General features: G+C 40.9%; 1 protein-coding gene across 28 annotated transcripts; it reads right to left on the reverse strand.

Moving 5' to 3' along the window:
* Positions 1 to 12: 12 nt before the first annotated feature.
* LOC118410327 (tropomyosin) lies at positions 13 to 24,727 on the reverse strand. Of its 28 annotated transcripts, XM_035811917.1 has the most exons (11): positions 24,475 to 24,723; positions 22,270 to 22,395; positions 15,270 to 15,403; positions 14,102 to 14,147; positions 13,575 to 13,646; positions 13,291 to 13,361; positions 12,021 to 12,096; positions 10,191 to 10,253; positions 9,376 to 9,445; positions 3,486 to 3,609; positions 19 to 2,030 (listed from the first exon to the last, which is right to left on the reverse strand). In XM_035811917.1, the coding sequence occupies exons 1-10, from the start codon at positions 24,586 to 24,588 to the stop codon at positions 3,527 to 3,529; spliced, it is 855 nt and encodes a 284-aa protein (XP_035667810.1). In that variant the 5' UTR covers positions 24,589 to 24,723; the 3' UTR covers positions 19 to 2,030; positions 3,486 to 3,526. The 28 variants fall into 28 exon arrangements, with proteins under 28 accessions (XP_035667828.1, XP_035667833.1, XP_035667829.1 ...); XM_035811935.1 differs by lacking the exons at positions 12,021 to 12,096; positions 22,270 to 22,395; positions 24,475 to 24,723 and adding exons at positions 11,473 to 11,548; positions 18,798 to 18,993 and having other exon boundaries at positions 13 to 2,030; XM_035811923.1 differs by lacking the exons at positions 3,486 to 3,609; positions 12,021 to 12,096 and adding an exon at positions 11,473 to 11,548 and having other exon boundaries at positions 24,475 to 24,724.

The raw sequence follows: 24,727 nt of genomic DNA on the forward strand, positions 1-24,727 counted from the left end.
GTGAAAGCAAAGTACCAATCTTATGAATATACGAGTTTATTCACTGTAAAACCGACTGGGAAATACCAAAAAAGAAGCATACTACTTATGAAAGAGTGCAAATCATACTTGTGCATGGGACTTTTTACCTAGTTACATGAAATTATTTGGCAACATCATTCAAAACATGTCTGTCTCAATAGCAATGTAAAACCATTATCTATTCTTCCTATAGCTCTCTACAAGTATAATGCACATATGCAATAATTTGCAAACAATGACACTATTTTTCCTTAGGATATGCAATTTCTATAGTAGGATAAGGCTAAAATTGTCCACATATTGCTATTTGACAGTTTACTGCTCATGAGGAAATTATTAGACAGAATTCAACTAGCCAGACTCCAAACTTGAAACCTTCTCAAAACAACATCAGTATCCACTTGGTCCTGCTACGAAACAAAACCACACTCTCTACATCTGAAAACAGCTCCACACTGCAAATGCCAAGAGAACTGCAGCCACAGCAATTGATTCTCTCGGTCAGTAACAGAAAGCAGACTTACAGCAAAAGATATTGCTTAACTATTAAGACTGGACAAAACTGTGTTTGTATGGTAAAAATGCTGGTTCAGGCAGAACTTTTCTGTTATGGAGACCATAACACAGCCTTTTTGAAACCTTCATGCGCAATGGTGTTTGTATGCAAACGTTGTTAGTCGTTAACACACCCTAGCTCATTGTGTTGATGCTTTCATATAAAAACTGGTCTTTCATCAAACGATTTGGCCAATTACTGACGTTTGGTTGAAGCCCCAACAGATATAGCACTTACTGTGCTTCCATCCAATGGTGACTCTTGTGAATAAAGAGTAACCATTTCCTGTAGACACACTACAACAGCTAGTCATTATGCAGTCTGTAACAGTTTAACACTCACAATTACATAATCTGTGAACATTCCAGTACATGTGGCTCCACCCCTGAGGTGTCGCCAAAAATTCTGGTTCACATGTTCACTGAAATCAAGTTCTTTGGTCTCACGAAAAGAAAGGAATGTTTGTGTAGCTGTGTGGTACAATTAAAAGCCAGCATGATCAACTTGAAATACAAACTGATCCATTCAGTACCTTGTTAACACTTATTCATTTGTTCTACATATTGATTAACATTACTGACCTTTACTTTAGTCAAAGAAAAAAAATTGGAGGAATAATTAATATTATAGCACTTGTTACATCTTTCACTACATCTTGCATATAATTGGGGGGGGGGGGGTACTATATGGGTATGCTTCAAGTGGCATAACATAGGCAACATGGCAACTACTGCCTACATAAGATAGCACCTAAATTTGTACAAATTTCCTCAGTATCATGGTAAATTTACGTAACTTGCCCCCTCCCTATTTGTCTACATCAGGTATAAGTGATTCATATAATAATTCCGTCTACCTTTAATAACCAAGCACAGGTCTTAATCTAACATCTGCTGTAGTTTCCGATATGGCCAAATATGATAAAAACCAACATGCCTCGCTTGTATTTTGCAAGTAATTCTCACATGTAAGTTGCATGTTAACAACTTTATGTGCCTATGAGGCACAGGTCAGTTTTTACCTCTACTAATATTTATTGACTTTTAAAAAATGATTTTGGCTTGTATGTACAGTTACATGTTTAATAATTCTATAGACGAGACTGAGAAGAAGCCATGGTAAAAATAATAGGCAAAAACTGCAAGCAAAATGAGAAGTACAAACATGTCCTTATTGTGAACATACTAGTATGTAATACCTTTCCTTTAGACAAGGTTTCGCCAAGACCCTAGGATGTATGACTCTAACTCTAAACGGCCCGACCATGCTTCAGGGCGGTTGGTACGTGTGGGTACGGGAGTCTGATTGTTGTACAGGAGTAGGGGGGACGTTCCATGGGGGGGTCTCCGTGGAGATGGTAACGGGGCACCTCACATGCTGCTCAGGTCGCTCAGGGTTTTGTCTAGCTCGTCACTCACACGTTTATATTTCTCCTTCTGCTCGAACAGCTCATCTGGAACAGAAGTGGGGGAGTGTTAGGCTCATGTGTACACAGATTACGACACACACGTGACACACATGCTCCACGGAACAACATAAGACACACAACAGGAGACAACAGAGGGCTCTACCTCTGGGGTGTTACCAAAAACACAATCAGAAGTAAGATTTGAACCAGGATGAATTGTGAGAAGGATATCAAATTGGGAATCAGTTTTCATCTTGAGTTGTATAAAAAAAAATGGAAAAATGACCCCAGAAAAATATGCAGAAATCTGTATGACTTATTCGTCTGAAAAAAAAAATCATTTTATTGTCAAAGCTCTCTTTCTGGTCCAACCCTATTGGAACAAACTTGCAACATTTGTTCTGTTATATACATGTACAGGCACAAAATGCAAGGACAAAACTACATAACTACTGACATGAAAGTTAGTCTTATTCACTAAAAATCTAATCCATGCACATAGAACAAAGATACCCTTGGAGAAAGCAAGAAGCAGTCATTGGGACAACTCCTCCTTCTTTTCAATGGCAGTACTCCACGTAAGCTTACACATATCAACTTGTCCATTGAGAAATGTGTACATAATATCCAGGGCAGTACTATAAGAAGTCATATTTATACTGCAAGATATGCTGATAGATTAGTCAACAACAGGCATGCGGCATCACTATGCACAATCATGACCACTGGATATACCTGTAAAGAACTGAGTGTAAAAACTGAACACACTAAGAAAAACTTTGGGTATCATCTGATAAGTACATCGTTTGATTGTTCAACTGTTTGTAAGATATACCATGTGAGATGCAGTAACACTGTCTGTGGATAAGGTGCAAAAAATGTAGTGTACATTTTGGTGATTGATCTGGCATTTGTGACATGTAAGCCCATCTAAGTTGAGGAATCCTGCACTGACCGGCCTAAACTACTGTAAGGCCTCATCATCAACTCAGCTAGTGGTATGATCTTGCGAGTTTCCCAGGTAATGGATTTCAATGATGATGTCACTATATGACATGTAAATAAACTTCTCTCTATATACTCTAGGAGGCTAACTGTAAATTGTGCACAGTGTAGCATCTACAAAATCACTGCCTTGTCACAGACTGACAATTTGGACTGACAACCCTTGCCCTATAATTCTTTTTTTTTTCTTCTATTGCTGCATCATGTCAGCTCTTTCAATAAATATATATATATGGCCTCCTTCGGTCAACAAAATTCTAACAAAGAAAACCCACTTGCACGACTACATTGTATCTACTACTGGGAACAACTTCCAACCACGTGACTCTGACCACCCCTGCCGTCAATGTCCTATGGTCCACAGATGCCCTACCCGCATCATCTCATGCACTCCTTTTTTTGGACCACAAGACTTTGCTGCAGGGGTGTACAGGGTAGCATGCAATACTGCGGACAGCATGCAAAACAAGGACGGAGACCGTATGTTGCACGTACCCCGCAATAGGTTGAGGTTGAAGGTTGTTGTGTCGCGGCTATTACAGGGCATTGAGATCATTGAGTGTTTGGTCCAGTTCGTCACAAACCATCTTGTGTTTCTCTTTCTCTGTGAAGAGTTGGTCTACAAAAAGGGAAGGATATACAACGTGGAATGATCAGAGCTGATGGTTTCCATCCATGCTGTGCCCGGGTGCATTTGCCGTTGTTGTAGCCGATAGAAGCGACCAAACTCTTCATACAATTTGAGGTGAGAATAAGCAGTTAGGACCATGGTGGACAGATTAAATCTTCGGAGGACAGTAGAGTCATGCATCTACGTCAATCTAGGGCAGTTTTTACCTTTGGAAGATTGGAGGACAATGAAATCATGCAGCTAGTTGGACCTAAGACCAGGGAGGTGGCGATAAAAGCAGTGATTGTGCCGAGGATATTGGCCGACAGTGAGCTGACAGTTTGGCTGACTACTAAGAAATTCCTTCTTGCCGTGTGGTGTGCATATATCATAGTGGAATGGAAAACCTACATCTAGGTAATGAACAGTAAATAACACAGTAGAGAGTCTTAAACCACTGGTCTCCAACACAGAACACACCGATGCGGACACATCATGATACAGTACTAACTGGATATCAACATTGTGGTTTTATTTTCAGCTTTAACCACACAAATATACCCACCTGGGCCTAGTAAAAAATGAGAAATCATCAAACATTATTGTTTGATTTGGATAATCAATGACAATACATAACAAGAACAATAGAATCATTCAGTGACAAAGATACTCTTCTGGATGTGTGTCTGTGTGTGTATGGGGGGGGGGTGCATTGTACTACTAGATTGGAAAAACAGAAGTGGAGAAAGTGTCATGCTCCTCTTTCTGGTAAATAATCAAACTATTGAGGACAAGTTGTTGGCATTGAAAACTACTGACAGCTGCAAGTGCATTGCAAGGGATTGTGTATAGAATTATGCGCATATTTTATTCTGAAGTTGTACCATTACAGCTGAAACCAAAGGCATCTCCACTGTACATGTACAAGACTGTACTGTGCTACATGTACATACAAGGCCTCAAGGCCAAACAAAGATCATGCTATAGTAGCCTTGGATCACTGAAACATCTTTAGAGAACATCTGTCAACAGAGTCACAGTTGCATTACTTAAGTTGCAATTATTGAATAAGCCTTTATTTGAGCACTTCTAGATTTAGTGAAAGAGACAAAATGGACAAATTTAGAACAGTAGAGGCTATGTCAGGACCTCTGAAGGCACACGACACACAAAGATGAGAATTTTTACACGACAAATCAACATGGAAATAAATATAGCACAGGATATAGCACAGGATTATTTCTGTCATCTTTTTTTGTGTGTCAATTGTCAAGATATTTGCTGCTCGTAGCAATGTGCACTGTTCTGTACAAAGTTGTAGTTCATCAGATATGAAGTATAACTTAGTTGTTTGAGTTGCCCATGTGATTTTCAAATACCAGCTTTCCAAATTTGAGGGTCACTTTAATTTTCAGCAAAGGTGGGATCATTATAAGGCTCTCAAAACACATTGTTATCTATTTCAGTACTGACTAGGAACATTAGAACCTGTTCAAGAACTTTTACAAGTGACTTCTTTTTTGTAAATGTATTCAAGTTTATCTTCTAACTGTATGATTCAAACACACTAATAGTATCATACAACCTTGAAACACATTCTCCCTGTTGCCATACTGTCACACCAAACTCTCACACAACATACTTCATCCATAACATCCAACAGACACACGTGTGTGTGGATGTTTGCATAATCTATGAACAGATCTATAGCCAACGAAAACAGAAAGGAAAAAGAAGCAAAGAACTTGATGTAACATGATTTATTGTGTACAGTGACAAAAGTGACATTTTCAAGAAAATATTGTTTTAGCATTTACAACGTAACAGAAGAGCAAGAATCGTCTATAGAACTCGAGGGGTACAGTGGAAGGACAGAGGAGAGATAGCAGAAAAATAAAGCATGCCACACTCGTACAACAACGTCTAAACACATCTTATACCAAGTTTGTGTTGTCTTCGAAATATTTTTTTTTTCAAAGGTCTCCCTTCCCCAGTTTTATAAGAACTGGTAACAAAAGAGTATCTGTTATTCAATTACTAACAGCACTGATGTAAAACTGCAGGAAAGTCTTCCTCCGGTGTATTGCCACTCAACGTCCCTACTACAGCTCCTTAAAGGGACTATCGGGAAAAACCAGAGCACACTGCCCTGTTTCTGAGACAGAACCTTTTATTGGTGCCCCTGTCTGCCTATGTAAGTACAATGTTGTGATGTAAGCATAAAGCCTCCCCTTTTTGCCCTCGTAACTGTACCTACATAGACGATGGTACTGACAGTGACACCGCAGTGTGCCTTCAGAAACACGACAGCATTGCTCCAGGTCCTTTCCGATCTTCCCTTCACACTCAAAGCAAGAGAAGCACCTACATAGGGTATCTTAGCTAAAAACAAATTTCTTGGTAGTACTATCTGTGCTCGCACACCTAACTCTGCAGTGCTTACATACAAAGCCCAAGCTTTTTTCTTCGTGAGGACAATGTATGCAAAGTCGGTTCAACTTGTCGTAAAGCAAACACTTTTTTCAATCTTCTAGAAAGAGAGTTCTATGCTGTTGAGAGTGCATAGTCCTGGTCAGATACAATGCGTCAGAAAACAATGATGCAAGGGGGACAAACTGAACCGAATCTGGCACACATCGCACCGCTCCTGACACGACACACATGAAGACAAGAAATGGGAGGGGCTGAGAAAAGTTTTACATATTGTGGAGTTCGTTTAATGCTTGGTCCAATTCTTCGCTCACGCCCCTGTATTTCTCCTTTTCTGCGTAAAGAGAGTCTGTGGAGGGACACACAGAACACAAGAGATAGACAACCGTGCAAGTTCAGGCCTGGCCACACACGGGAGTGTGGCAGTCCTGAAGGGGTGGACTGCATGCATATACAGGTCAGATGTACATGCTTGCACTCCGAGGAGAAAGGGAGAGAACGTACACCCTAAACGAGGCCACAAACACGCTCTGGCTAGGTATGGAATATGCGGTGGTAGGGAAGATTGTATAGAGTAGCCAGGGCTTCAGTAAGTGGACAGCTCGCTTAGCGTTTGATCCAGTTCCTCGCTCACGTTCTTGTACCGCTCTTTTGCGTCATACAGCGACTCTGATGTGGGAAGAACAAGAATCATCACAGAGGTTGGATGGGCGTCTCTGTGTTAATGACACCCCCTTGTTAATTCCCTCCCAAACTACCTCTCCCGTTGTTTTGGTTTGGTTTTCCGGTTGCAAGTGACTTGTACACTACGGAGTGCATGGGGATCTACCCCATGGCCCGGCATGCACATGCAGAAAAAGGTTTGGAAGGAGAACGGAGCAGTGCTAAAGTTGGAGGAAACACGGCACCACAGGAGTGCCAGACAGTAGGAAGGAAGCACATGAGATGTGCACCAAAGGTAGTACTACCAAGAAAAGGTGCAGAGTGATGGCTCGGGGCTTTTTACAGGGCTGTGAGGTCATTGAGGGTCTGGTCAAGCTCCTCGGAGATGCCCTTGTATTTGAGCTTCTCAGCATACAATTGATCTGGGATGCAAGAGAAAAGAAAGGAGGAGAGAGAAAGACAGGAGGAAAAGAGATGAAGACAGGATATCACAGACTTAGGGAAAGACTAGTGCGGCTACAAGGTAGATGTAACATGTAACGCTAGACAGAGAGGCTACATGGTTGGGTACTACAGCATTGTTACAGAAAGCTTTGGCATTTGTTATTTTATCCCAAGCAGACTGGAATATGCTTTCAAAGAATAGCATTCTGTAAACTTGCAAAATTGTATAGCTCTTCAACCCTCTCTGCTGATGTCAGCTTTAGATGTATAAGTGTGACAACAGCAGAGAGAATGTCAACCAAGCTATACAGGCAATGCTGTAGTACTAGAGAAAGGTGGCAGCTATATGACGTAGCCAAAAACTACGTCTGAAGAGAGCTGTACTACAAGATGGTAAACCTAAAGAAGTGAAGATGTAAGGAAATGAATGTAAGTGCGGATGGAAGTGGGCACAGCACCCTCTAGCAGAAAAAGGAAGCATTGCACCCTTGGAGTCCCACCCCTCCCAGCACAGAGAGATACATGAGCTGACAGTTAGCCGCCAGTGGGAAGAAGCATCTTAGAAAGTGGAGAGATCGTTGAGAGTGTGGTCCAACTCTTCGCTGATGCCCTTGAATTTGAGCTTCTCGGCATAGAGTTCGTCTGGTGGAAGGAAGGATAGAGGGAAGGTAGAACAGGGCATGAAGTAAGAGGGATGGAATAAAAGAAAGAGACATGCAAGTAGGGAAGAAGGGGGGCAGGCCAGTAAACCATGGCATGCTGTTAAACATGGTGAGCATCAATAATCAATGACACACCACTGGCATGCTATTCCTTGGTATTAATGTCACTTAGAATAACCCTCACAGTGCAACTCAAGCAAATACCCAATCCAAATACCAGAGTTCTGTTCATGGTAAGACTCAGTAGTATAGTAGTTCATCACCATTAAAGCTTTCCATATTTGATTCTAAGGATTTGTTTTATGTATAGCAAAATGTTTCGTTTATAGAAATTATCTGTGTTCCTATTTGAATATTGTGAGCATGCTCATGCACACAGCAAAGAATAAAAAAGAAAGAAAGAAGTACCTCAACAAAACAAAAAGAAGTTACGATTCAACAAAAACACATTCTTCACTCAAACAGAAACACATGTATAGTCAACCAAAATAAGTAGAGAATACCACACACAAAACACAACACAGCACACCAGGTCACGAGTAACAGTTAGGACAAGTTCAAAATATACATGGCGTTATCAAACTCAGATTTAGTAGTGCTCTCAAACCATGAGGGTTATAAGTGGAGTGAGGAGATGTTGTGTACATGTGGCATGGCTTATGGAGCCTTGGCTCTGAGAGTGTGTTTCTGTGTATCCTGTGAGAAAACTACAGTGTATCAAAGGGAAGATGTGCAACAAGGTGGCCAGGCTTGCCTCATCTGTGGAGTTCTCAATAAACACTAGAGACAAAGAAATGGAGTGAAAGTGCTACTAACAACTACTAGACTACAGATAAGGACTACTATAGGTACATACATGTATAACTATAACATAGGAAGCCAAGAATATGGTTCATACTTGAGAGGATATGTATGCAATATTGCATACCATCAGATAACTATTCAAGATGCAGACCACTACATTCTACTAACTCCGCAGATAGCTCATTCCTTTTGGAAGCATTCTTCTGTAATGATTTTTCTAAAATGTACATGCCTTCTGGATATATAATACAATACAATACAAAGCATAACCATAGGTCTTGCCTTTTCACATGCATTCAGGTCATACTCATACAGCTATGTACAACGAAAAAACACCTGAACCATCCAAACACATCTCATTCTTTCATTCACAAACACTAGAAAGATACAAGCACAGTTTTTAACACAGTTCTACACAGGAATAGTCTAGTAACAAACACATTAACAGGTAAGATATACAGACTACAGAATCATAAACCTTACAGTAAGATCACAGCACACACTATATACACAGACAGATGCACACTTCACAAACGTTACAAGACAACCCAAAACGTCTGTGGCATTGGCAGGGACTGATCGGCAACGATCTTTCCGAGGATTTGGGCATCGCAAGGCGGTGTCGGAAAACAGGCCAACGTTTCGGGAATACTTACCTTCCAAGTCATCAATGTTCTTCTCCAACTTGGCCACAGACCTCTCGGCAAACTCAGCGCGAGTCTCAGCCTACAGACAGACACATACACATTGACATTGACACAAAGAACCCCACCTTCAAGGTCATCCACGTTCTTCTCCAGCTTCGCAACTGTCCTCTCTGCGAATTCTGCACGGGTCTCAGCCTACATTGTGTGGATTATACCAAAGAGACCGCATTGATTTCATGGGGGCAAAAATTTCCAATACTCTGGTGGAAGTTTCACAGTACAGCCACAAAGACAGGGGAGATTTGCAACAAAAGGAGAGAAGATGTAGTGCCATGACGAAAAAAAGATGGAGAAGGATTTTTAGTCTGGTGGAAAATAAAAACAAAAATGGAAATTTTTTTTGCAAGAAAAGCATTTGAAATGAATTTTAAAAAAAGCCAATAAGAGTAGAGAAGTTAAGCATAACAGCTATTGTGGTTGTTTTAAGATTTGAATTGAACAGAACAGAGGGTGAAACATGGCAACAGTAGTGACGCAGAAGGCACAGAAGAGGGCACAGCTGATAGACAGGGGCAGTGCAGAAGACTCATAGAGAAGAATGAGACTGAAACAAAACAGCTCTCAAGAGAGAACATGTTGGCATGACAACTTACAAATGAGAAAGGCAATAAGCTAAGATAAAAGTTTAACAACAACACAGGTAAAAGAAACATTGGGTCACAACATTAACACACTGGTTCAAAAGCAAACTTACAAGATAATTTCTCAATGCACAAAATGTTGTCAAGTTTTAACTTACATTTTATATCCTGAATAGAAATATGTGACACTGGATGAATACTTGATAGTGCATTGCAGGAAATTTTACATTTACAGTTGAACAGTTATTCATGTTTTTGTGGTTTGCCAAAGTCAAACTGCACATGTAAAGAAAGCGTACCTCCTTGAGCTTGGCTGACAGGTCGCGGACCTGCTCCTCATAAGCCTCTTCCTTCTCTGAAGCCTGAGGGAGGAGAAGAGTTAGGAAGAAGTCAGTCATTTAAGGTTGATGATGGCTGGCAATGGCAGAAGATACAAAGGTATCTTGTCTGATGTTGTAGTCCTGGCAGCTAGGCACAGGTCCACTGTTTGAGCCTCCAACACACTTTCTTTTTTGATGCAAATTTTAAATTTTTTTGTTTCACTCTTGTTACATATAAAAATTACTTATGTAACATTTTTCATTGACCTTGTTTCATGCAAGATCTACATCTTAATCTGGCCACTGGCCAATACGTTTTCCTAACAATTGTGAATACATGTATTTCCATATCATACATCAGCTTATTGAATAAAACATGCATTTTTTCTGTCTTATCATACATGTCTATGTTATCTTGAACACAAATGCGACATCGGAACATCACACACAATTATTAGTCAATTCAATGAAAATACAGCTATGGATGCCACACACATGTAACAACCTCCCAACAATTATGTTGACATTGAAAAACCATGACTTTATCACCAATCTCGACAAAGTTGTTAAAATGTGGAAAAATCATGGGAATACAAGGATACTTTCATACAAGAAAACATTCACCCACGATCACCCAACATTCAGAGAGAAACAACACAGAGTGCTGTGGAATACGTGACTACTGGTACTGACATGTAGGACAAGGAAAATGGTACAACTATGAGTATCTACTTACCTCTGAACTAACAGTGGTATCTCACAGGTTAGTGGGCTAGAGACAGACTATTGCCTGGGCTAGGAATGTGGGAATGGTTACCGTCATGCACCAAGACATTCGCCCTATACATTAGCCATGCAGAGTCGTAAGGGTAGTGTAGATATGTCAAGACTGGTACACAGTACCTTTACATTAGTGGCAGAAAGACATGCAAGCCTGTATTTTATTCTCATAATTTATGTGCAGTAGATATCCATTCTATGACTGTGTTGATATAATTTCTGCCATGCTAACATATCAGTGTACTTTTGCTTACAAGCAAGAATAGCACAAACATATTATTATTCAATTAACAAACTTGATGTTTCTACAATTAATTTAATACTGAATCACACGAAAACAGTTCTGAACATGCACAGGTTACTTTGAACACTGAGACAGATGCAAACTGATGACATCACATCACATTACACCAGATACTGATGACATCACAGTGCTTGGACTACACGGGGACTGATGACAAGACATCTCGCGTGCACAAACCTTGTCTGCAGCAGCTTCCAGGGATTTGAGCTGGTTTGTCACATTTTTCAACTCTTCTTCCAGCTCAGCTGCTTTACTGTGGAGACAAAACTGTTAATGTCTGACACCGCTAGCCCTGGCCGTTAAGATGGCAGGGTAGCTGAGTGTTTTGGACAAGCCCGGCTGTCCATTAATACCTTTCTTAAGTCTAAGACCCTGAACAACTTACCTTGTTGTAGTGAGACTCTTATTTTGCCCAGACATTCAAACACTCACACCACTGACAGAAGGGAGGGGAAAGAGTGGGGAGAGAGAAAGAGGAAGAAGAACATGCCAAGTTTCAGTTTACCGGGATCTTAGCTGGTTTTCTTTTGCCGTCTACTCATTCTGAGTGCTTGATATGGCTATTTCATTTCTGTACCAAAAACAATCACATAGATGAGATTGGTGGTTGATAGATTGCAAGAATGAGACCCATCAAGAAAACCTGAGATCCAGGAAACTTAAACTTGACTGTAATCTTGAGGAGACTGTTTGAGGGAGTTCGGGGGGTGGGTGTCCTAGCGTACCTTTGTGGCCTGTGCCTCCATGGACTTCAGCTGGCCGGTCGTGGTTTTCAACTCGTCCTCGAGCTCGCGGGCCTTACTGTACGATATAGGCCGCGGGAACACAGAGAGGGGGGAGGGTGCCAGAGACACAGGATGAGAGGTAAAAAAAAGGAACAGAACAGAACGACAACAATGACAAGGTGACTGCTACAAGGGCAACCTAAAAGTAAAATTGTCCCAGAACGTGACAATGTAACACTGTTAAGTCAGTTTGCTCAGGTACTTTAAATAATTGTTCTTGATTTCCATTTTAAGAGGAGTGTAGAAATTAAAAATTGGCACTTTTTTCAAACTGCAAAGTAGCCTAACAGTTGTCTGATGTCGGGGACCTTGTTTATGTTACATTGTGCATCTGGGACCAACAGAAAACATGGGAGAAGTGGTATAGTGAAGACAGCATGTACCGCATGGTGACAGAAGACAGAATTTACTACTGAACCCCAATTTCTCCTGCTGACAGTTGCGGTCAGCCATCTCACCTTTTCTACTGCGGCTTCTAGAGATTTTACGTTGTTGACAAGCGTTTTGATTTCCTCCTCGAGCTCGGCCCTCTGACTGCACCATGCCATGGTCAAGCAACAACACATGCGGTTAGTTGTGAGCACAATCCTAACCTAACCTAACCTAACACACACTTATTAAGAGCATTAATTTTCATGCAGATAAGTCTACTACTAGTGCAACAGACTGTTACTTATCCAAATTACCGTAAATACTTTTATAGTCACTGAGTTGCAGTATTCATTACAACATAAGAATACATTTAGAATCGTCCACTGTAAAGCAAAAGCAGAACTTCAAAATGCAAATTCTTCCTACCAAACCACAGCTAAGTCATGCAAAGACTGCCTTAGAATGTTATACTTACTGACTTGCACATATGCAATATAGAAAATGACATTTGAAGAAAATAAAGAAGCAAACACAGTCAGTACTCAATCAAGTTTAAGTTCAAATTTCTGCTGGCAAGCCTTTTAGCAGAAAGTTGAAATATTCTTGCAGAATAAACTGACTACATAAGTAGTTTGGCCCATGCTTTGATTTTAGTCTCCATGCAATTCTATCAACATTTCTTCATAACTAGTGCCTTAAGAGATCTTATACAATATATACCAACATATCTACATCCAATAGTGTTACTACTTTACTTCAGACTTTACTTTAAAACAACACAAGCTAAATACTCCGTGAGAAACTGCAACGCTATGTTGTAATCGACAGTAAGTCTTACGTTTCTGCCAAGTCGGCGCGCTCCTCAGCACGCTCCAGGTCGCCCTCAGTGATCACCAGCTTACGGGCCACCTAGCGTTTGGGAAAGGAACAACAGTCTTGGTCGGGATAACCATGGAACATACATGTACTTGTCCAAACTTCACTTCACAAAACATGACTTGTCCGTATACCTCGAAAAGACGATACTGATAACAATATCAAAGATGATGGACAGTTAACATCATGCAGAGTTACGAAGTTCGATCACTGACGAAGAAAAGGCTGGAACCGTCTGAGTCTCACCTCCTCATACTTGCGGTCAGCCTCCTCTGCAATCATCTTGGCCTCCCTCAGCTGCATGTCCAGCAGCTCCATCTGTCAACCAATCACACACAGTCTAACACCACGTCTGACCAATCACAGCCATTGTTAGAGACATTTTTGACAGTATGATACATCAGTTTTTTGTTTTCTTTTTCATTACAAAACATAGATTTGTTATATAAAAATGTTCCATTTCAAAATGTGTTATTAGAACTTTTGCTTTTTGTACTTTTCTTTTCCAGAGCTCTTAGCTAAGTTTACTCTCTCCCTCCTTGAACAAAAAAAATGACAGAAGAGAAGTAAAAACCAAACACAAAATCTCATGGTTAAAAGATAAAATAAATCGTATAAAAATAACAAGTAGTTCAAGACAGATAAAAAAATCAAAAACAAAAATAAGACAGCTTGGAAAGCTTACATTAAGCATTAAAGAAATCAACCACTACAAACAAGATGAGAAAATAGAGATGTAGAAATGGAGGAGGGAAAGATGTTGTGTGGCTAACCTTGTCCTCATCTGCACCCTGTCTGTTCTCCAGCACCTTCCTTGCTCTGTTTTACAAACACATGGGCAAAACAAAAGGCTAAGAATTAACAACTCGCTGACATTGACTGTGTGTTTTGAGTTTCCCTGTTGTTGTTCCCGGAGTGTTGTCTGTGTGGAGAAGAGTTTTTTGCGGGGTTTAGAATGAAACCACCTACCCGATCCTCATCTGCCGCACCTCTGTTTTCCAATACCTTCCTTGCTCTGTAAGGGATAAAGTACATGTACATGTAGTTTACATGGTTACCCCATCCCCTCCCCCTTGTAACCCTTTATGCTATCAGAAACAAAATTGTTTCCTATGTTTAAGCAATTTGTATGAGGCCGCAATGGTTTACAAATGGAGGTAAAAATATTACCTGGCTGTAGAAAAGAACTTGTTTTCTTATATTCAATTTGCCAAATTATTGTGCAAAAATAATTCTGTATCATGTCTTCTGAATATAGGGAAACTTTCAACTAGCCAAAAGAACATTTTCAGATCAGAATAGGCCTCTCTGTAGTCTTTGTCTATTTTGTACATAAAATGTCCAAAAGCACATAAACATGTGCATACAAGCATATAAATCAGATAACTAATGTTGACACGGCATTTTATCTAGTGAGATAAGACATTGTCTGCAACAGAGACAAAATAGCAGAGGTACTTTTTAGGCTATAGCTACATGGTTATGTGTAATATGCTATGGTACAACCATACTTTGTGCTGTAATTTCAATACATGACACAAAATGACGCAAATGCAGTCCCTTAGAAACCTACACCAACAAAAGCAAGCGTTAAGAGCTAGGCAAACAAAGACAGTATTTATGAATCTAACTTTGAGTATAAATACAAAGTCGGTGCTGGAAATACACTAAGAAAGGCCAGCAATGGCAACACTGACAAATGTGACAATAGGGCAAACTCAAATGTTCAAATTTGAATTATGAAAACATGGCATGAAGAGGCACACTAGATTGCTATGCACACACTAGCAAATTGAACCAAAGCAAACATTTACAAAACAGTGCCTCACTTAAGGAGTGCTATGGCGTGGATTTCTACAGCATTACTGTTCCTAACTGTTAATAACAGGCCCTAGGATATGTCTAGAAAATATCTTTAAGATGGCAGAAGGGAGGACGTACCTCTCGCTCTCATCAGCAGCCTTCTCAGAGTCTGTCAGTTTCTCGACAGTGGAGTTCAGGCGCTCCTGGGCACGGTCCAACTCCTCCTCTACCAGCTGGATACGCCTGTTCAGAGATGCCACTTCTGCCTCAGCCTAGGGAGGGAGGGGAGGGGGGCACCAGTGTTAATTACAACTACAAAGAGATCTAAAGCTCAAAGTATGAAATGTCCAAAAATACAAGAGCCAGAAACAATTCCATTCGAAGCAAACATTATTGTCCTTTAGGCTTTATATTCAATTTCATTTTTCTAGTAACTTACAAGTTACATTTTGATAATTCCATTTTCATTCAAATAGCAGACAAGATCTTGATTTTTTCTAACCATTCATTACTAGGATGAGGACATGGATTACAACTTTTTATATTAGGCCAAATTATGTACATAATATACATAATCTTATTTGCTCAAAATCAATAACAAAACTTTGTACTTTGGTATCATGTGAATGTACCAGACTCTCTTAATAATTTATTATACTCAATCAAATTAAAACAAAAATAATCCCCTTTCTTTTTAGCTTTAGAAACCCCAGTAGGCTGCATCAGAATTCATGTAATGTAACTGTCTAGACAAGGACAGTTTACACTAGCATAACCTTGAATTAATATAATATCCAACACATTTATTACATTTTGAATTGATCATGAGTCATGATGACGGGTTTTGAACATGAATCATACCTCCTTTGTCACTTTGTGACTAAAACCTGACCATTTACAGCTGCAACTAACACATTGACTTTGTTGTTATTGTTTACTTGTTATCGCAAGCCCCTCTCCCAAACAAGCAAATGTCTTGCCTCAGTGGAGACAGAACATAGCGTGCCATTCGTCACTGAAATTGGACGAATCTCATTAGTGGAAGATTGCCTCAGCACCTGACTGGCATACCAAACTTGCCCTGTAGGGTGCGATGCTCGGTAAACTTGGACAGATGCTTGCATCAAAGACGCCTTTCAACAAAATGAGTTTACCACACATGGCTTGAATATTAACAGATTTCACCAAAGTGTTGGGAGACACGATGCTTTGGGCAACGGAAGGTCCAAAACTGTTTGTGCAAGTTTTGTCTTCCAGTGGAGTATGTAGCACCACTTTAGAATGTGGAATGTTCTGCTGTGCATCCCTGGTCAAACTCAAACCACTACTCTGTTTCTTTGGCCTAGTTCTATTGGCCCCTTTCTTATATCATAATAATGACTGCCCTTCAGCCATCAAACATGTTACAAATTTCACTTGACTTCATAAACATTGTTCTGAAGTTATGATTTTATAATAAAACATCAGTTTTATCAATTAGACATGACTCTGACAAGCACAATTCCAGCTGGTGATTATATGGTCCGCCTCCTCAACTGTATTTCCTTGCTACACCTTGTAGTAAAGTGGCAATTGTGACATGTTGTCTCTGCACCACATTAACCTTAGCTGGGCTTTAATTAACCCAACATGCCCCCCTACTTGTAGAAACAGCTGTGTACTTTCAAACCTCCAGCTTGTAGAACACTGTTTATTCCAACACATTAGGAACTGATATGTTTTGAGACTGTCCATACCAGCTATCAACAAAATGTAAGCAGAAAAAACTCTACAGTATGTTGTGTATTTTCATAAGTCCATCTTCTAACATTATTTTTAAATCTTTAATTGTAATTGCAAGTATATCATTGCATCAATTTTTTTCTCCAATCCAAAATCCTGGTACATACACGTTGGGGATAGATAACCCACTAGAGCTTCCAAATTGTTCCAAAAGGCCTTTGTACTGGCATCAAGGTGTTGACATAGGTCAAATTGCTAAGCCATGCACTGTGACATGCCAAAAAGACTTGTGCATGACTCCATACAAACTTTCTCAGACAAAAGTGACTCTGTTTTCCTAAAAAAAAAAGGTCCACCTGACTAGAGGAAAACCCTGAGGGTTTGTGACCACAAATATTGGACACGTCAGAGGAAACTACAGACTGATAACGTACATCACTCAGGAACAAGGAATTTTGTAGATCCGTAGCAAATTCCAGGCAACTGACTAAGCCTGCATTCCTCCAGTCCAAATGGCAGGTTGGAATGTTTGCATTGGGTTGTTCTCTTCCATACCAAAAAAAAAATGTCCCAATTCTTCAGGTAGGGTTTTACAGAGAAATGGAAGAGAAACTGCTTTGCTCATTCTTGATTTTTCCAACATGCAATTTCAGATACTAAAAGATGGAAGCCAACTTCTAATCTTTATGAGATTAACATGCAAAATTTGACATTTTTGAATGAAGAAATGAGAGCAAGAACCTCAGTTTTGACAGAACAAAAGAAAGGGAGAAGTACTTTACATAGCCAATCATTGAATCAATAATTTCCTCCAAAGGGGACAAGTTTGGCAAAATGTCAACGTTCTCCAAAAGTGTGAGAGCACATCTGTTGCATTGTGATAGCTTTTTTTTCCCTTTCAAGTGGGACCAATGTCTCGTGAGCTGTGGTAACATCTGGGTCATTTTGAAAGTAAACTCCAATGAAACGTTTTGGGATATTTGTTTACGTCTGGTGGATTTTGCGTAATTAGTCAACTTTTCTGTCCTGCCAGGGTGGTTTTAGGCTGGAATGTTTGGTTGGCAAACAGGTGCCATCTCACTGATTGAAAAAAATGTCAAAAAGGTCAAATGAAATGGAAATGCTGTTCTTTTTGTTTCAGTCCCATGAGATTCATAATGAAATGCATCCCATTTTAAAAAGCCAGAAAATCACTGGAATAAAATATGTTCACCAAAGCTGGTTGTTCTTGGGCATACGAACAAGAAGATACGGTATGTACATCCTGTCCAAGCAGAAGGTTGGAGGGGAAAGGGGACATAATTCACGCCTACTTTCTGCCTAGTTCGTTCATCTATAAACGTTACTGGGCGGGTGTGCAATCGTTCGATACGTGGTTGTGAAAATCAGACGTTTTATACTGAAGATATTTTTTGGGTTGGTTGTGACTTTTTTTTACACTCCCTCCATAGCCAACGCCCAAAACAACACAGAAATGCCAACAAGAAAAGAAGAGAGCGGACGCGCCGTCTGAAATCCGAGCCACCACGGTGTTCCTGCTTGGTGGGGCTAACAATTACAGCGATTTACACGGCTATAGTGCCGAACTGTGTTCACCTTCTGGTCTGTGGACCTCTGTATAATCAGGCACAGATAGAAATGTCGGGACGGGACCGAGACACACGCTATGCTTGCCTGAGTCTGCTGAGGAGGGGGAGGGGGGTGGAACTCTGTGCGCTTATACTTGACAGGCTGTTTGTTGACACATCCCACAGAGCCAAAAGGGTCAGTAAACAGATGAAAAGCTCATCCTTTCCGACTTTTACTTCGGATAAGGATATACTAGACGGGAAAAGTTCGATCTCTACAGATCTATGACCCCTTACGATGTTCCGGGCTGCCTTCGCGGTATGCATACAGGGCTCGGCTAGCGGTGCCCCTCCAAGGAAAGTGCCGGGACCTTACCGTATCTGCGCGTTCCCTCTCGTCTTTGACCATTTTCTCCAGGAAGTCCGCTCTCTCAGAAGCCTGTTCGGCCTCGGACTTCAACGTCTGCATCTTTTTCTTGATCGCCTCCATTTTGCTAGCGGGAAATTATAACGGTCCTGGCGAAAATTAGCCGATCGCACACTCCAGTCACAACGCTTCCACTTGGGTTACTGGCGGAGCGGAAGTGGGACACGAACGCTTCCGCTGTAAATAGTTCCAAACATATTTCCAACGAAATCGACCAAACCTTCCTTTTCCAAAAAATTAGTAAACCATACAGACACTATGTATTTTATTTTCATAGATATTAAATGGTTTTTTGTTAATCGGCGTGCAAAATAAGATGTGCGTAATGATATTGCTGAGTAAAGCGGCCGACGGTGGCTGCCCTGGGACGTCCTGGCAATGTCGCCTATAGGGTGGGTCAATAAATTGAAGGTGTGTAAGGGGTTCCCACATTTTTCACCCAATCTACCTTTTGCAGACGTATTATCAACATAATATCATTCTTACATTACAGGTATAATTTATCAATGTTGTTTGGATGTGTTTGTTATAAGGCTGATGCAATTTGTGGGGAATTTTAGGCACAAGATGGAACGACAAATCTCCATTTTCGTCCTCCGATGGGCAGACTGCGGATTTTCCCGCTGTGTATCCATATATGGAAGTGCACACCTCACTCGCTTGGCCCGGATCAGGTGTGTAAACGCCGGTATCCCCTTACGCCTGTATGACATAATGCAGAACTACAATAGCATTGTGTGAAGGCCGAAATGCTCTTGCCATTTCAAGCTCATGTCGCTGAAATAAAAATCATTTTGGACAAACTTCACCTTTCCATTTTCTTCTTCTTTTATTTCTGAGCTTTGAAAGTTTGGTTATTGATGGGGAAAATTATATTGATATTTCAGGCTGGGGTTGATGATAACGAAATGTGTTTAATGAAAGCAATGTGAATTTTCACACGTGGCCGTTGGGAAAAGGAACAATACTCGACTGTCAAGATAAACTCTGGCTGAGTCAATCTACTAGCATTTTATCTTTCGGCATCTTGTCCGTAAGTGTGTCAGGAATTTCACGGTTCGTTGCGTATGAATCGGTTCGCGAACAGGGGGTTAGAACTCTCTCGGCTCCCCCCTGTTTCCTAATCTGCCACCTACTGGCACACAGCACGCCTACAGGTGGATGCCAAAATCATTAAATCACCACAAAAATGAACTGATTCTAAATCTCACTTTCTTTGTTTGCAATGTATTGATTTTGCTGTTATATTATTCCCCTTACTACTAGTAGCTTGGCTACACTAAACGTTGAAGCGTTTAAGGGTGCTGCATTTGTCTGTCACTGCATTAAAAGCATTAGTTTCGCTCTCTGCTTAGAATACATAGAATCAGGAGATTGTAAAACTCGACGATACATTTGCTAGCGAAAAATCTGCTTACTTTGATTAATTGGACGCTAGATGGCGCTTTAACAGCATTCTTGTTTTATCCTAATAGCATCATATTTCTTGCAGTCCCGGCACCGCCTTTCTTGACATATCGATGACCTTCAACCCCGTCTTCTCCTCGACCCCGGCTGCCTACATATCTGTCATTCCTTTCCTATTTAGGTAACGGGTGTAATGGTATCCCCTCTTTGTGTGCATGCCTGGGTCAATTCAAACACGCAAACAGTTTATACAGGTCTGTCAAGCATCTTATGCTTTATAGACGCTAATCTCAACAAACGCCATCACAGGCATCTTACTTTCTCTCTGACAGACGATGCTTTCGTGTTACTTCATAGGAATCTTGCCCTCGTTACCTGTCACTGTGAGGTCAACTTGCTAAACCAAAACTTTTATGTGCCCAATATGGCTAGGTCAAATTCGCTTACATCACACAGCGCCGACTAGTGAGGAGGTTGAATATTGCATCTGCCACAAAGGGGCGTTTCCTCCCATGTTGCCGAGGCAACGTCATGTCCTAGTGTCAACCTCTTGAGAAGGGAACCCAAACGTTTGCCGGGTGTTCCACCGGAAGAATGTTTGCATTTGCTGACATGTCCCTAAAACCCGTTGTCAGACATCGTCTGGATTCCTCTGATTCTTGGTAAAACTACTCCGTTTTGAAGATATGATCTGCATATGCAAATGAAGGTTAAACGTCCAGGTAACAAGATACGCCAAAAAGCATTTAAGCAATTTAATGATTTTGAAAACATATTTTTTTTTCGGTCAACGAGAATGATCATGACATATGTTGTCTAGGCAGTGAATCTTTACCAGGCATAGCAAACTCCCAGACGATCACAAATACTTTTGACAAGAAACATAAGTCAGTGTTGTATTACCGCTCTACCCTTCAGTCGGGATGCTTTCCCTCAAACGTTTCCTGTTCAATACAGATTGAATTTCATCGTCCGGTGTTTTTCACAACCACTCTTGTTTTTAAGCCGCCAACAGTATATCTCACGTCATTGGTAGTCTGTGTACTCTAAATGTAAACATATCTTATCTTCAGTCATGAGTTGCCATTCCTTATATGGCTTCGCGTTGTTACTTACAGTGTTTTCCCAGAACACATTGTCACTTCATGGCTCACGTATAACATTTAAAACAGCATTGGCAAAATATGACCGAAATGCCAACATCCTAAGTTGTTTTAAAGTCAACCATGTCCTGAGCGATTCTAACAAAACCAGAACCAACTTAGCCGAGGCAGAGTGTCAAGCCCTCGGTTTTTGGTGTTTTGTTTGAGGCCGGGGAACGGACAGATCAAAATATCACGGCTCACCGTTGAAGAATTTCACGTGTCTCTACTTAGAGGATACACCGGATGGTAGGTACATGCCACCATGTGTGTCATCTCTACACGCGCTTCAAGGTCTCTTGAAATTCTAGATATTCAGATCACGAAATGTTGCTCATACCTGGGCCCAAACTTGGTACATAACCAGACTATCCTAATCCTCCGCTGAGGTTCAAGTTTAGCCTTGCAGAGTCAATGGCATAGATATCAAGTTCCAGGGTTGGCCCCATACCAGAATATTTCTCTGTCAGGGAAGTCTACAGGGACTGATACGGCTGGGAAAGTGCCATCTAATGTCAGATAGTATTTATGGACAGCTTTCACCTGCCACGAGAACTAACGTTATTAGTTACGAAAGTCAAGAACTTGTAGGAGGTTTAAGTTTTTGTGTGATTAATAAATCGAAAACCTTTAGTTTGTAATTTGTTGCTAAATGATGTTACGTTACAGTTTAATTACCACTTTGATTTGCTTCTGTGTGTTTAGAGTTTATTGTTTTAACAGTTATAACTATGTTGCTACACCCACCCCTGTGATTACGTGGACAACCCCCTCTCGTTTTAACCATGAGATTACCTGTACGGTCCCCTTATTTTATTTTTTTAAACCAAAGAGGTTTACTAGTAACCTCCTTGGATCCTTGACCAACTTACATCTGCGGCCTTCTTGGTGGCTGCCTCCAGCTGCTCGGTAGCGTCCTTCAGGGACTCCTGGGCCTTGTCCAACTCATCCTCAACCATCCTGATCTTCTTGTTCAGATCGTTGATCTCATCTTCCAACTACACAAATCAGGAAATCAAAATCATGAGTCATGATTGTAATCAAGATGGTGGATACGATAAGGACCAACTATGCAACTTATTGTTAGTGATGTCAAAATCATTGTCAAAAATTGAGGTTAAGGTGTATGCATACTGGGAATTTTCAGTCGGTTGATCCAGTTTCCAAAAGGAAATCATCATTGAAAAATAATGATTTGGTAATCGTCATCACGAATTGCATACTTTGGTGTCAGTAAAATCACCACAATCGTCTTTTAGTTGTGCTTAGTTTCTGGGAACACCCATGATGCATGGTTATATGTTTTCTTTTGTTTATCATGCAGTTATCACCCTTTCGATGCACTAAAATCATAAGATACATATCTGGTATCAGTTCTTTTTCCTTCCACATTTCTTTGTGAGATATGTGCAATGTCGCACACTTCCATATTAGGTCGACATTCAGAGAAGGTGAAAACATTGAATAACATTTTCTTTATAAACTGTATGCGCATTTGTATAAAGTGAACAATGCACTGCACACAGTTGTGTTATTTCAATATTGTGAATAACCGCTTCAAACCAGTTACAGTACGCTATTTCAACAATTAAGGCATATCACACAACACGCATGCGCACACTGACATGCCATATTTAGGCATCACCGCTGTCGATGGACCAGTTCCTCCAAGGCATCTTCAAGAAATTTCGGTCTCGGCGTTGCAACTTAACGCACATTTTTAAGATACATGATTTTTATTGTGTACTAAACGTTCACTGTCTCACTTACGTCTGTGCTCGCTTATACGCTAGCACAATGAGAGTTACATTCCTCTGATTCACTATTTTCTTTTCCAAATGTTTGCACATAGCGAAACCTGGTTTTCACGTTTCAACTCTATCACAATATCAGTACAGAAATGTACCGTATACGAGTGTTCAACGAATCTTTTTGCGACTTCTGGGCGTACGGATTAGGGCATGTTATAAAAGTATGCCATTGTGGATCTTACCAAAAATAGACTTGCTGATACTGCCAACAGTATCAACTTGATATTCGATACGGATACGATGGCAAATACCATTTTGCAGATAGAGATTTTCCTTATGTCTAACTCCTTCCAAAGTGAAAGTGAAATCTTCCCCTTTCTCCGCAGGGGTTACTCGTGACAAACGCTAATATCCCCCCAGTGAGGAAGAACAAACATCATCGGTTTAACCAATTTCACGGCCTGCCATGACACGCGAGGGAGAGGGCCCCTATTAAAAACGCATTTAAACCTCCAAACTCTTTCTGTTGGTTTATATACTCTTTCGCTTAACAGTTTCTACAGATCAAAGTCTTTAGATATTTTGGACTTGGAAGAATATATCCAACTTTGTACATGCCATGTACAGACTGTACCCAGCTGGGCTATATTTGATTGTTCAACATTCTACAATCATCACCTCAGCCGGCCGGATAAATTCCTATGTCGAAGCACGAATTAAACTTCCTATTTCTTCCAACACTTGTCGTTCCAAGCCTTTCATGTCAGCCTCCCACCTCCCAACCCAAATAATCTCCGATACCGCGGCCATTTCCGTCTCGGTCCGGGCTCCATATACGGCCATGGCCCAGCTACCGCTAGCAAATTTTTGTCATACTGACATGAGCCCAGAAAAAGTCGACCTCGCTTAAACAGCCGTTCAGAAAAGAAAAATACGTCTGTATTTACAGCAAATGAAGAAGTAACTAACACCAGTTGCTTTCATTTGGTTTTCCGTGATGGCTTTGAGACAAATGTTTAGGAAACGCGAATGTTGTTGAGCGATTCGGTACGCCTGGCGCACACTCAATGTCAAGCGGTAGATACACAAGCCAGGCACGTTTTCAAATCTAACCCAGTTTCTCAACAAACACGGGACGTGGAATTAGGAAAGCTAAAACAACCAACATAAAACGTATCGAGAAGATGTCTGATGCCGAAAGAAGGAACTGGTCCAAAGTCTCTGACATAGGGATGCACAAGAATGCACGGAATGTCTGAGGAGGGGGGTCTCCCCGGGCGGAGCGGCTAACGCTCGCCCGACCCCTCGTCATGTCTCCGTACTCACTTTGACGTTCTTCTCCTGAGCATCCTTCATAGCCTGCTCGGCTTGCTCAGCCCTGTCCAGGGCGTTCTCCTTGTCGTTCTTCAACATCAACATCTTCTTCTTGATGGCATCCATGGTTGCTTGTTAGTCCTGGGCGTCCCACACAGAGAAGAGAACACAGGCTAGGACCGCGCTGAGAGGCGAGAGAGACAGGAATAACCTTGCAGAGGAATGTGCGCAAGTCTTGCCACTCGTGCCCTCCCTTATGTCACGG

The sequence above is a fragment of the Branchiostoma floridae genome, chromosome 2 (genome assembly GCF_000003815.2).
Source record: "Branchiostoma floridae strain S238N-H82 chromosome 2, Bfl_VNyyK, whole genome shotgun sequence".
Classification (NCBI taxonomy): Eukaryota; Metazoa; Chordata; class Leptocardii; order Amphioxiformes; family Branchiostomatidae; genus Branchiostoma; species Branchiostoma floridae.

Excerpts from the sequence above, each read along its gene's own strand:
- LOC118410327 (XM_035811923.1), bottom strand. The coding sequence starts at position 24,588 with ATGGATGCCATCAAGAAGAAGATGTTGATGTTGAAGAACGACAAGGAG. Across the intron at positions 15,404-22,269 it reads CCACCAAGAAGGCCGCAGAT|GCTGAGGCAGAAGTGGCATC; the intron begins GTAAGTTGGTCA and ends CTCCCTCCCTAG. Across the intron at positions 2,031-9,375 it reads GAACGTGGATGACCTTGAAG|ATGAGCTGTTCGAGCAGAAG; the intron begins GTGGGGTTCTTT and ends CTTCTGTTCCAG.